Below are 11,965 nucleotides of genomic sequence, written 5' to 3'. Positions count from 1 at the left end.
GTCTGGTTCCTGCTGGTACTTTATACCCAGCCATCCCTAACCCCAGCCTCACCGTTGGGGTTCAGAGTACTGTAGGCCCTGGGTGTGGTAGCCTTAAGGACCTCACCTACCTCCAGCATGACGGGGAGGGGACAGTGAGAGGCTCAGCTGCTGCCTGTCAGGGCCAACTGGGATCTCACTAGGCTGGCTCCCTCTGCTGCAGGCTCTTCTGCTAGAAACTGCCCTACACCACCCTTCTCTTACCAGCAGTTTAACTAGGGAACTAGTGAGGACCTGCCCTTCCACCCCACCTACAGGCTAAGGTAGTCCTCGAGTGAGGTCTCCCAGCCCAGCTCTGCTGAGCTTGAGCCACCCAGGCCCTAGCAAGGGCGTACACCAACTGATTTCCCAGCAGAGGCTAAGAAGCAGCCTGCAGAGGTGTGAAGAGGAGAGGCAGCTTTATGTCTGACAGGAAACTCTGTCCTCTCCCAAATACATGAGATCGAAGTTGGGCCTAGCCCAGCCGCATGACCTTGTGAATCCAGTCCGTAAACACAGAGACGCGCATGAAGATGGCTGGCCAGCGGGGCCGGGCGCACACTCGGTTGGGGATTATAATTCCCTCCAGGACCCAGCAGTCATGGGTAAAGCAGGCAAGTGGGCCCCCGTAGTCACCCTGGTAGATGGAAGACCTGGTGAGGGGGCCCTGGGCCAAGGCAGACACTAGCCTCCTTGGGGATAAAGTAGTACATTTTCAGGTTCCCGGACCCTCCCTGAGCTGGGAATGGGTGCCCCAGCACTGACCTCACAGGCACCCACAGGGGCCAAGAGTCCCTCAGTGCACATCTCATTCTCCCGTACACGTCCGCGGTGCTTGACGTTACATTTCTGGTTGGAGATGACGTTCAGCGAGGCCACATTTAGGACTTTGTTGTTCCCTGTACCTACGGTGATAAGAATGGGAAGGAGGAGAGGGCCTCTGGGTAGGATCTGAGGCTAGGCCTCCTGGCCTGGGGTAGCCCATGCCCCTGCACGGTGTTCTTTCTTACCTTTGGTCTCACCCCAGCCTGCGATCTCACACTTGGTGCCTGGAGGCACCACATACCGCTCAGGGGGCAGGCAGATCAGGGCCACTCGCTGGTTCAGGGTCACAGGTCTTTAATGGGAATGAGGGTGCTCAGCATGTAAGCCCACAAGGCTCAGCCCCACCTCACACCTCTTGACTTGTCACACACCTCTCCAGCTTGAGCAGAACAAGCTGGGAGCCTGAGGGCCCGCACACCATCTTGGCCACGGGGACCTGCTGCAGGCTTGGCTCCCCCGGTTGTGGGTTCTGGAACAGGGTGCCCAGCCACACCTCATAGCCCATGAGAGGCACATGGCTGGGGGAGAAGCTCTGCTAGATCAGTCGTGACTCATAGTCTGCTGCCCCAAGGCTCACCTGGGAAAGGTAGCTAAGGGGAAGATGAAGGCAGGGGGGTGTGACTGGGTCCCCAAACCCAAGGCTCACCAGGAAGAGAAGCACTGCCGGGCGGTCAGTACCCACTGCTCCTTCACTAGGGAACCCCCACAGAAATGCTGGCCCTGCCTGAAGGAGTAGAGGTTAGGAGAGAACAGTGAGTTCTGGGACACAGGCTGGACTTGCAATCTCTTGGCTAAGACCCCCGAGGCCAGGGACAGGTTCCCACTCCCCAAGCATAAGTGCAGAGGATATAAGGATATGCCCTCGGCTCCTCTCTTGAGGAGAGGCAGTTGTGCCTCACCGATTACGCAAGCTGACTGTCCAGGGTGAGTTCCCAGGCTGGCCCCCCACCACACGCAGCCTGGAGCGCTGCTGGTCCAGGCGGGTCACCCTCTTGCCACACTTCTCAAACACCACCTGGTCTGGGGCATAGAATGGGCCTCGGGAAACTCCGACTGGATGGAGGCCCCTAAGAGGCCCCAACCCAAGCCTGGCCCAAGTGCATACCTGGGGGCTCCAGGATGGACGGTGGTTGGTCATCATCTGAAAAACCAAGTTCACCTGCGTTGAGGGAGCCAGCCCTCTAAGGTGGAGGCTGGGGGCGGGCCCCGAGGGAGTGTCGCGCTTACCGCAGCGCCGCAGTGCACAGTAGTCGAACGGAGTCCCCGGGTCCGTAGTGTAGCACCAGGGCCCGTGGCTATCCCTATCCGGGTTCCGGCAAAAGTTCTCCTCCAGATGCGCGTGGGGGGCGGAGGTGGGTGTGAACCTGGGCGGGAGAGGACGCAAAGTCCTAGCAGGGTAATCCCAAACCCCTGCCGGGCTCGTTAGGTGACGGCGTGCCGCCTTAGGGGAGCCTGTGGCCTTGGTCCGGGAGGGGCCGGGCGCGCGGACCGACTCACTGCGGCTTGTGCGGCATCTCCGCAGACCAGTGCTGGCACGGGACGCCCTTGCGGGTCCTGCTGACGGAGCCGCGGTACCGCTGCCCCACGCCGTTGTAGCAGTCTGCGGCGAGCGGGGGCGGCCGTCAGCCGGTTCTCGTCCCAGCCCTCCGGCTCCAAGCTCCCAGTCCCAGCTTGGGCCTTACCTTCGGGCCGCACGTCGTCGGCGCAGCGCGGGATCTGGTAGCAGAAGGCCACGCGCATGCCAGGCCGCGACGTAAAGCACCAAGGCGCCTCGGAGCCGTCGGGGTTCCGGCAGAAATTCTCCCGAAGATCCCTGGGCGGGCGCTCCTCTCAGTTCTTGGTGGGGCGCAGCCCACCGGCCGGCCAGCCTCCGGCTGGAGCCCCGCCCCCGGCTGGAGCCCGCCCCCCTGCGATCCCCCCACCTTCAATCAAGCTCCGCCCCGGAACCCCACTCCGGAGGTCCCAGCTGCAAAGGTACGCCCCCCAGCGGCGCCCCGCCAGCTCACTTGCAAGCGTATTTCTCCGGCGCAAAACGATGCTGATGGGGGTTCTGCGCGTCCCACCGCTGGCAGGGCACGCCCGCGGCGGTGGTGTTGGCCGTGCCCCGGTAGCCCTCGCCCTTCCCGCGGAAGCAATTGAGCGTCGTGGCCTCGTGGCGCGGCTGTGCCTCGGACCCTTGGATGGACGGGTCGGAGCCCGAGTGGGAGCTGAGACCGCGGCCGGGGCGGAGGCCGAGTACAACGCCCGCGGGCCCACCGCCGGGTCACGCCCAGTCCCTCCTCTCTCCGCAGGCAGGCCACGCCCCCCACGTTTCCCAGGTGCCCTCCCAGGCCCCGCCCTCGAGCCCTACCGCAGCGGGGGAGGTCGCAGAACTCTCGCTCCACCTGCGGGTCGGTGGTGTAGCACCAGGGCCGCTCGGAGCCGTCAGGGTTCCGGCAATAGTTGTCGTCCAGATCTTTGTCAAGGAACCTGGGGGCGGTAGCGGGGCGCGAACAAGACCCTGGGCCTCGGGCCCAGGGTGGCCCCTGCCGTATTCCCGGGTCCCGCCCCTGGAGTCCTGGGCCCTCCCCTAGTCCGGCCCCCGCGATGCCGCGCCCGCCCACACGTACTTGCCCGGCTCAAAGGGGTGCGCGTGCGGACGCTGCAGGTCCCAGCGCTGACACTCGCGTCCGGACTCGGTGCGGTCCACTGCGCCGCGATAATCCTCGCCATTGCACCAAACGCAAGCGGCTGGAAAGACAGGCCGGTGGGTTCGTGGACGGGCGTGGGCATGCTCCTCCAGTCTCGACCCAGAGCCGCTTACCCTCCCGGCAGGACTTGATGCCACAGCTCTGGAAGCGCACTGCAGGGTCTGTCGTGTAACACCAGGGACCTCCGGGGTCCCGGTCAGGGTTGCGGCAAAAGTTCTCCTCCAAGCCGTTCCGGAGTGTGGGCGTGTACCTGGGGGCAGAGAGCAGCAATTCAGTGCGTGCTGGGGTGGGGGCAGGCGCCGGGCCGGGCAGGGACCGAGGGGGAGGTGTCTGTCTTACTTGTGGTCATTGGGGAACCTATGGCTCCAGTGCTGGCAGGGTAGGCCGCCAGTGGTGATGGCCACCGTGCCCCGGTACTTGACCCCATTGTCCATGATACAGGTCTGCACATAGTCTGGGAGGAAGAGACCCATTGTCAACAAGGCCTGAGGCCTCAGCAGCCCTATCGCTGGCCCACCTTCTCCACAGCCACTTACCTTTCTTTTGGAAGAGGTCACAGCGCCCCGAACGTTTCAGCTGAGTATAGGGTGAGTATTGGGTCCATGGCAGCAGTTGGCAACCGTGGCTGCTCACATTGTAGTGGAAGGCCCTGGGAGGACGAGGCACAGGGTTGCCCAGGTTCACCTGCCACCCAGTCTTACCTAAGTCCTGTAGTCACTCACCTGCAGTCCAGTAGGGGCCCGCAACGCCCTGCACACTCCTCAGCATCTGCCACATCCTCTTGCCAAGGCCCGGGCCCCACTACATGCCGCAGGTGTTGCAGTTCCGTACCCCGGAGCACCTGAAAGTCATTCAAGGGCGAGCGCTGCCCTGTGGGGGTGGGGGTGCACGTCAGTGCATTTATGTCCGCACATCCACACTTCATGCAGGGGATCAAAGCTACAAGGCCTCTGGGATGGACCCTGTGGGCACGTTCAAGGGTGAGACCCCTGTACGGGGAGAAGCAGGCCCAGACATGGTAGTTACCACCAGTGGTCATGTTTACTAGGCAAGGCACTAGGCTCAGGTCTAAAACCTACAGTATCATGAGAGCAGTGGGTGATGGTGCTTGCCCTGGGGAGCTTATTTCATCTCAGCAACACTAAGGCTCAGAGCTGTCCTATTACCCAGGCCGAGGCCCAGCCCAAGCATTCTGACTCCAAGTCTGGGCTCCCATCAGCAGCAGGGCATACGCTAGGTTAGAGGGTTAGATTAGGCTCATGAGGGGTAACTGCCTGATGTGCGCATGCATCTGTGCGGTTCCCACACTGCCTCAATGCTACAGCATTCTAATTCTAATGCAGGCATTCTAATGCAGGCCTGAATAGGCAGTGTCCAGATGTATTCCTGGGGCTACCCAGCTCTGCACAAGAAGCCAAGAGCATTCATTGGCTCCATGCCCAGTAGGAAAGTGAGCTCCTGGCCTGAATAGCAGGGTGGGCCCAGGGATGACCCCTTCCTGAAGGCAAATGGGGATCAGGGTGGGGGGCACTCACCAGGGGCCCCTGAGCACTGCGTCAGAAGCAGCAGGAGTGGGAGCCACCCCATCCTCCTGGCTGGAGGTTGCACTGTGACCCACCACAGCCCTATCCGGGAAGTTGTGAAACCTGTCCCTACGGGATTGGGTGGCTCTGCCTCCACACCCCCACTCCAGGCCTGCTGGAGCCTGACCTGAGACCCAGTGGCCGGAATGGGGGTGGAGCCAGGCCTCAGGCCCCCGGGGTGAAATGCAAGGGCCCTTACTCTGGCACAGTTAGCCCCTGCCCTATGTAGTGGGCAGGTGTTCAGTGGGGACACTTGATGTGCCCTGGGGTGGGGTTGGAGACCCTCTGCAGCCTACGTTGCTCTGAAGGGAAGAGTGGTGTGGGCATGATTGGTGCCAGAGGCTTGGGTTCTAGCCCCTGGGTGGTGCGATACTAATCTTTTCTGAGCCTCAGCTCTTCCCTGTAAAGTGGCAAATGTTTCCTGACCCAGCCTCAAAGCAGCCTGCCCCTTTTGCTGACTTATCAGCCCCAGCTGTAGGCAAGTCAGCCCACACCCCAGCAGCAGAGCCCAGAGAGGCTCCCCTCACCAAGGCACAGTTGCCAATCCAGGAAAGGTAAGCGAGGCGACCTGTCTGGCCTGAATGGACGTGGGAGTGACAGGTAGCAGGGACCCTGGCCGGTAGCCTTTCAAATGTTCTGGGAATCTCTGGGCCCGGCCTCCACGTACGGGTAGGAGTTGGGATAAGCGGCCTGGGGCTCCCAGTTAGGACGTAGTGCTCGGACCGGCTGGGCTAGGAGCTTCTGCGCAGGCGGGGGTCGGAGGCGGTTGGGCTGTCGGTGGAGGCCGAGGCCGGGAATGACCCGGCTGGAGACCGCGAGGGGGCCCCCTCGCGCGGACGCCGGGCGCGAGCCGATGCGCGTGCGCGGCAAGACCGCGGTTTGGCCCTGGACAGGCGCCGTAGACGAGAGGCTGGGTGGATGTTGTGAGCCGGGGCGCCGCGGCCGAGGCTGGGGGTGAGTGAGGGGCGGCTGGGCTCCGAGCGGGGCGGGTCCCTGCCGCTCCCCTCCCGGCCGTAGCCGGCCCAGTGTGAGGGTGCTCGCCGCCCAGGGCTTGCAGCCTGTGACGCGAGACTCCGGGCTGGAGCTGGCCTGGAGGATCCTCCGGAGCTTGGGGCCGGGCGGGGGCGACTTGGGGGAGACATGCGCTGCTCTCTGCGTCCTTGGGCGCCGAGATGGGGTCGGTTCCGTTCCGAGTCCGGATCCCTCGGCGGGGCTGGACAGGATCGACGGGGCAGGGAATCCCTGAGCAACGTCAAGTCCGCCTATCACCTGGGTCCTCAGCACCTGACACCCGGAGTGGATGTCTGGAAGGTTTGCTGATCAGATGAGTGACCGGGTCTAATCTGCCCCGCACCTCCTCTGGTGTGAGATGGGCAGCGGTCAGTCATGGACGCCCGCGGAGGGCCGGTCGTAGGCGGCATGGCGGGACAGTCACCTTCCCCAGGGGCAGGCGTGGTGCGGGCTGTGAATGGGCAAGGGTGTGTGGTGGGAACAGAGGACCTGTGTGAGGTGAGATAAGGAACTGGGCTGCAGAGATGGGAGTGCAGTCGAAGGCAGTGCTAGAAGGCCAGGCTCCAGACTGGAGTTCATAAAACTTTCTGTGATGATGGGAGTGTTCTATATTTTCAGTGCTTAGTACAGTAACCACTAACCATATGTGGTTACTGAATTTTTGGAATGTGGCTAATATGAGAAGTTGAATTTTTAAGTTTTAATTCACATGTAAATAGCTGTACATGGCTAGCGGCCACTGCGTTGGACAGCACAGCTCCAGATCACTGAGGCCGTCACCAGCGACTTAGTGCATCTTCTGAAACAGCTGCAGCAACACCATGGCATGGGTGGGGTGGGCAGCAATGGGAAGAGCAGCAGGGTCTGCAGTGATGACTGGGCGAGGGTGGTGCTCTGATGGGTGAAAGGCTGGGCGTGCGAGTGGGAAGAAGAAAACTAGCAGGCCTGTGGACAAGAGAAGGGAAGATCCTGGCCTTGGGTGTCAGCAGGACTTAGGGCTGGAGATGGCACCAAGCCCTTGGATGATGGGTCACACTTAGGGGAAGGTGGGGTAGGGTTCTCTCTACTGGATATGAGCTAGACCCAGTGTGGCTTACAGCTGAGAAGGAAACAGGGTCTGTCTGTCTCTGGGCCACCTCACTTTGGACACTTGGGTCTCATTTTTCTGGGGTTGAGACATTTAGTTTGGTGCAACAAACCTATATGTGACAGCTACTCCCTGTCAGGCCCCGTGCTGAGCCCTGGAACGTGGTGGGGTCCCTATCCACCCTCCCTGTGTAGGAACTGGGAGGCCCCTGCTCTCTTGTACCCTGGGGTTGGTTTGTGTGTGAGTGTGCATGCACCTGGCCTCACCTGCTCCCAGGCCTTCTTGCCACCCCGGAACTGAGGTCATTATGGGGGCCCTTGGCTGGCTTCAAAGAGATAAGCTCTGCCTCTGGCTCAGCCCCCCAGGACCACTGGCTGCCCTCAAGAGATGAAGGATGGCGTCCAAAGAGTCCAGCATGTCTTTCTCCCGCAAGAGCTATAGGCTGACATCAGACGCTGAGAAGTCCAGGGTCACAGGTAAAGGCTGGCAGGGCTGGGAGGAGGCTCCTTGTGTTGAGGGAAGGAGAAGGAAAATACAAAGGCAGTGAAGCCCCAGGTCTCATGAGCTGCAGGCCCTGCTGCACCCCTTGTCCTGTGAGCGAGCTCTTCTTCAGCAGCCCTGGGGCAGTACACCCAATGTGACTGCTTTTCTGAGCCCTGTGGCTGGCCTGGGACCAGGAGCCTGGAGGGCCAGCACGGTCTGGGAGCTGCACCGACCATGTGACCCTTCTCTCCCTCTGCCTTGTGGCACAGGCATCGTGCACGAGGAACTGCTGAATGACTACCTGCACCGCATCTTTTCCTCTCCTGAGCATGCGCCCACTGCAGCCACCAGCAGGTATGGCCCTGTGGGTAGCCCCTCACTCCGAAGGACCGGACCAGAGGCTCTGGGTAGACCGGCTTGGGTTCTCTTCTCACTCTGCCACTCCTGGCTGTGAGACCTCTGGCCAGAGAGTCTGCATTCCAGCCTCTGCTGCTTCCTCTCCCCTGGCCGTGTTAGTACCTTCCTTCTGAGGGGGGTGTGGAGGTTAGGGAGGTGGTGCACATGCAGTCCTTAGGATAGCAGCTCACCCCTACTCCACAGTCAGCATCTGGTCCGTGTGTGCACCTGCCCACACTTCGGTCCCATCCCGGTCCTCTGTAGCCTCTGCCTGACCCTATAAAGTGCAGACCCTACCAGCCTCTTTTCCCTGCAAGTTGAGTGTGTTTAAGCTTAGTCCAGATCAAAGTTACAAGTGCACTTGAGCAGAAACTTAGAAGAAAAAGAAAGAAAAAATCTGTTATCTTGTTATTCTAACACGACCACTTGAGTGTGATTTCTTCGTTTTTCTTATTTTGTGATGTATGTAGTTTGGATTATGCTGTATAGAAATTTTTTAAAACTTCTGTCATCTTCAATTTTTTTTTTTTAAGATTTTTTTTTTTTTTTAGAGAAAGAGTGCATGGGTGAGCGAGCCCATGAGGGGGGAGGGGCAGTGGGGGAGGGAAAGGGAAAGAATCTCAAGCAGACTCTGCGATGAGCGTGAAGCCCCATGCAGGGCTTGATCTCATGACCCTCAGATCATGACCTGAGCCGAAACCAAGAGTCGGACGCTTAACTGAGCCACCCAGTCACCCCCACCTTCAGTTCTTAAAAAAAAAAAAAAAAAGTTTTATTGAGGAATAATTGACATGTAATAAACTACATGTATTTAAAGGATAAAATACAGTAAGTTTTAATCCAGATAACCTGTGAAACCCATCAAGCTAGTGGACAGGTCCCTCACCTCCAAAGGTATACAGAAGTTTAGATCCTATTTGTCATTAAACGTTTTCCCCTGAGTGGTTTTTTATTTCTTTTTTTTTTTTTTTAAAGATTTTATTTATTTATTTGACAGAGAGAGACACAGCGAGAGAGGGAACACAAGCAGGGGGAATGGGAGAGGGAGAAGCAGGCTTCCCGCGGAGCAGGGAGCCCGATGTGGGGCTCGATACCCGGACCCTGGGATCATGACCCGAGCCAAAGGCAGACGCTTAACAACTGAGCCACCCAGGCGCCCCTGGTTTTTTATTTCTGAATTCCGAATAATCTTGGTGGGCATCTTTTAGGGCCAGGGGTCTGCTGTAGCTTTTAGCACTGCCCCTGGTTTGGAGGGGCTTTTGCTTCTGTAAACAGTGCTGTGAAGAGGTGCCGAGAGTTGGAATCATGCGGCTGGAGCATTTGAACTGCAATCACGTTTAAGACTCTTGCTAGGTTCTTTCTTTAAAGGGTCACATGGATTCTGCCTTCCTGCAGCGAGGCATGGGTGTCCCTATCCCAGCCCCCTGGCCAGCTGGGCTCTTCTGTCTTCCACAGTGTCTGCTCTCTGGGCAGGCACAAAGGACAACACTGTCGCCTGTTCCATTTAAGTGGCTACGGTGGCCATAGGATTCCCACTTGTGGAGGGCCAATGCCCACCTCCATGCCAACCCCAGTCCTGGCCTGTTCCCAAGGCCATCTGATCCCTGCCTCATGTGATATCAGAAATGGTCGTGCTGTCACTGGTTCTCTGGCTGCCAGGAGGGAGAGCAGGTGGCGGGGCCATCACTCAGCGCTTGTGTGGATGCAGAGCCCTGGGCCGGGACCTAGGCGATCCAGAAAGGGCAGACAAGTGCTGCATTGGCCAAAGGGCAGTGCTGAGTCTCAGGCCGGCTTCCCCCAACTGCTCTTGAGAGCAGGCGCAAAACCAGAGCAGCCCTCCCAAGTGGGGGCCCATGAGCACTGCCATGATGGAAGCCTTTATCCCTGGGCCTGTTGGGGTCTTCAGAGATGGGGTTGGCTGAAACTTTCTGTGCTACTGGTGGGGCACCCCATGGCATGGCCACCACCTGGCTTTGGCTTGGGGTTTAACAGGAATGGGGAGGAGGCTTCGTGCGTCTCTACCTCCTACAGCTCAGAAGTGGCTCATGGCAGGGGGGCATGCGGTTCCTGAGGCTGGGTTGACGCTACCTTGCCAGAGAGTGGGTGCTTTGGCCCATCTCTGTCCCCTTCCAGGGCCTACCGTCTAGGCCAATGAATGGGGAAAGAGCTGGGATCAGAGGTGGCAGAGCAGGTGCCAACAGTCTGTGGGCTGGACCCAGGTGGGCGCCAGTCTCTGTTCTACTCGAGCCCTGCTGATTACTGCCACCCCATTCCCTGCTATTCTTAGCAGCTGTACTCAGGACAGAGCTGGCCAGCATCAGGCAGAGGCCTTTCTCCTGTGAGCATGTGCACTGGGAGGATAAGGAGGCCACTCAGATGTCCCCAGCCGCTGTGGCTGGAGCAGACGGCGGATAGGCAGGCCATATGCTCTGTTCCTGTACACGTGGTTACAGGACAGAGCCAGCTAGTAGCTCAGAGGGCTCATCCCTTCATCCTCCCAAGGCCCGTCTCATTCGGCACAGACTTCCCTGGCTGGGACCACAGGCCTGGGGTCAAGGGCCAGTCTAGCTGTCATTGGTACAGGCCACCTTGGGGATCGGTACTTCTCCCGGCCTTTCTCTTCCAGGCAAATCAGCACAGAGCTGCCTTCGAGGGTGGGCGGGTTATGGGCCATGCAGGGAGCATGCATCATGCTTTGGGATCTTCCCAGCCTTTCTAACACACAGCTGTTGTTCCCTTTTTACAGAGGAGGAAATTAAGGCTGAGGGAGGGCTCATCTTTTAAGTCCTGAGGTACACCACACTGGACTAGTACTTTTTAGTTTAGTGGATAGCCCAGCCTTCTGGCCCCCAGCATGCCAGAATCTGGGACTAGACACAACACTTTTACTGGAGTCTGGGCAGCCACTGTCTGAAGCTCAGAGGAACAGAGCGGGAGAGGGGTTTAGTGTCATCTGGCTGGTTTCGAGGACTCACAGCCTCTGCTCTCCCCAGGAAACCCCTGAACTTCCAGAACCTGCCAGAGCATCTGGACCAGCTGTTACATGTGGAGGATGAGGATGAGGAGAGCCAGGGTATGTGGCAGTTTCTGGAATGGGATTGGGGGAGCCAGGCTGGGCTCTGGGGGTCCTGGGCGTGCCTTCTGTGCGTTCTGTCAGACCCTGTGCCCTGCCCAACCCCACATCTACCTCTCCCTTTCAGGACAGGTTGAAGGCCGGCTTGGCCCATCCACTGTGGTCCTGGACCACACAGGTGGCTTCGAGGGGCTTCTTCTGGTGGACGATGACCTCCTGGGGGTGAGTAAGGGCAAGGCAAGGGGCCCCAGGTCCAAGCCCCTCCTGACAACCCCAAGCTCCCCCTGACAGCCCCAAGCTCCTCCTGATGGGGCCTTGGTCTCTTTACCTTTTCTTTATGGGGTTATAGCCACAAACCCCTCCTGATGGGCTCATTGAGTCCTCAGCCCCCAAACCTCCTGACACGGCCCTGAAACCTTCTTGATGTGACTCCGGCCCTGAGCTCTTCCCAACACAGCCACAACCCCCTCCCGTCACGCTCCTGACCTAGAATCCCTTCTGACACAGGCCTAGGCCTTCCCACCCTGTTCAGGCTCAGTGCACTATTGGCCATGACAGGCAGGCACCACCAACACCAGCTGAGTTGGGGATGGGGCCCTTCCCCCTCGGGGAGGCAGTCTGTGTGCCGGAGAGAAGGCTCACCATCCCTACTCTTCCCCCAGGTGATCGGACACAGCAACTTCGGTACCATCCGCTCTACCACGTGCGTGTACAAAGGTGAGACCACGCTCTGCTGCAGCCCGGGTCGTGGGGAGAGGATTTGTGGGCCCCCGTCCAAGGCAGGAGGCAGTCTTTGTTC

At 59.4% G+C, this 11,965-nt stretch overlaps 2 protein-coding genes across 8 annotated transcripts in view; one reads left to right on the top strand and one right to left on the bottom strand.

The window, feature by feature from the left end:
* Position 1: 1 nt before the first annotated feature.
* MST1 (macrophage stimulating 1) lies at positions 2-6,537 on the bottom strand. The gene is made up of 20 exons (XM_034997526.1): positions 6,471-6,537; positions 5,784-6,174; positions 5,069-5,337; positions 4,256-4,403; positions 4,070-4,182; positions 3,873-3,987; positions 3,647-3,783; positions 3,453-3,573; positions 3,194-3,312; positions 2,850-3,018; positions 2,526-2,656; positions 2,341-2,443; positions 2,071-2,207; positions 1,949-1,984; positions 1,743-1,863; positions 1,490-1,567; positions 1,215-1,361; positions 1,029-1,135; positions 784-923; positions 2-655 (listed from the first exon to the last, which is right to left on the bottom strand). Exons 1-20 carry the CDS (start codon positions 6,535-6,537, stop codon positions 494-496), a joined length of 2,811 nt encoding a protein of 936 aa, XP_034853417.1. The 3' UTR covers positions 2-493.
* Positions 3,506-11,965, top strand: part of RNF123 (ring finger protein 123) — a 31,368-nt gene continuing 22,908 nt past the window's right edge. For 2 of the 7 annotated variants that reach the window (XM_034997002.1, XM_034997008.1), the window contains exons 1-7: positions 3,718-3,807; positions 3,975-4,120; positions 7,572-7,690; positions 7,967-8,051; positions 11,087-11,166; positions 11,294-11,388; positions 11,829-11,883. In XM_034997002.1, coding sequence (XP_034852893.1) covers positions 7,609-7,690; positions 7,967-8,051; positions 11,087-11,166; positions 11,294-11,388; positions 11,829-11,883 — 397 coding nt within the window. In that variant the 5' untranslated portion in view covers positions 3,718-3,807; positions 3,975-4,120; positions 7,572-7,608. Of the gene's footprint in view, positions 3,693-3,717; positions 3,808-3,974; positions 4,121-5,258; positions 6,071-6,118; positions 6,428-7,571; positions 7,691-7,966; positions 8,052-11,086; positions 11,167-11,293; positions 11,389-11,828; positions 11,884-11,965 lie in introns of those variants that run through there. The other 5 variants (XM_034997005.1, XM_034997003.1, XM_034997006.1 and 2 more) reach the window with 5 other exon arrangements.

The sequence above is a fragment of the Mirounga leonina genome, unplaced genomic scaffold (genome assembly GCF_011800145.1).
Source record: "Mirounga leonina isolate KUSES-001 unplaced genomic scaffold, KU_Mleo_1.0 Mir_94, whole genome shotgun sequence".
In the NCBI taxonomy this organism is placed as follows: Eukaryota; Metazoa; Chordata; class Mammalia; order Carnivora; family Phocidae; genus Mirounga; species Mirounga leonina.
Note: the sequence above shows the minus strand (reverse complement) of the source record. Positions and strands in the feature narration are given on the sequence as shown.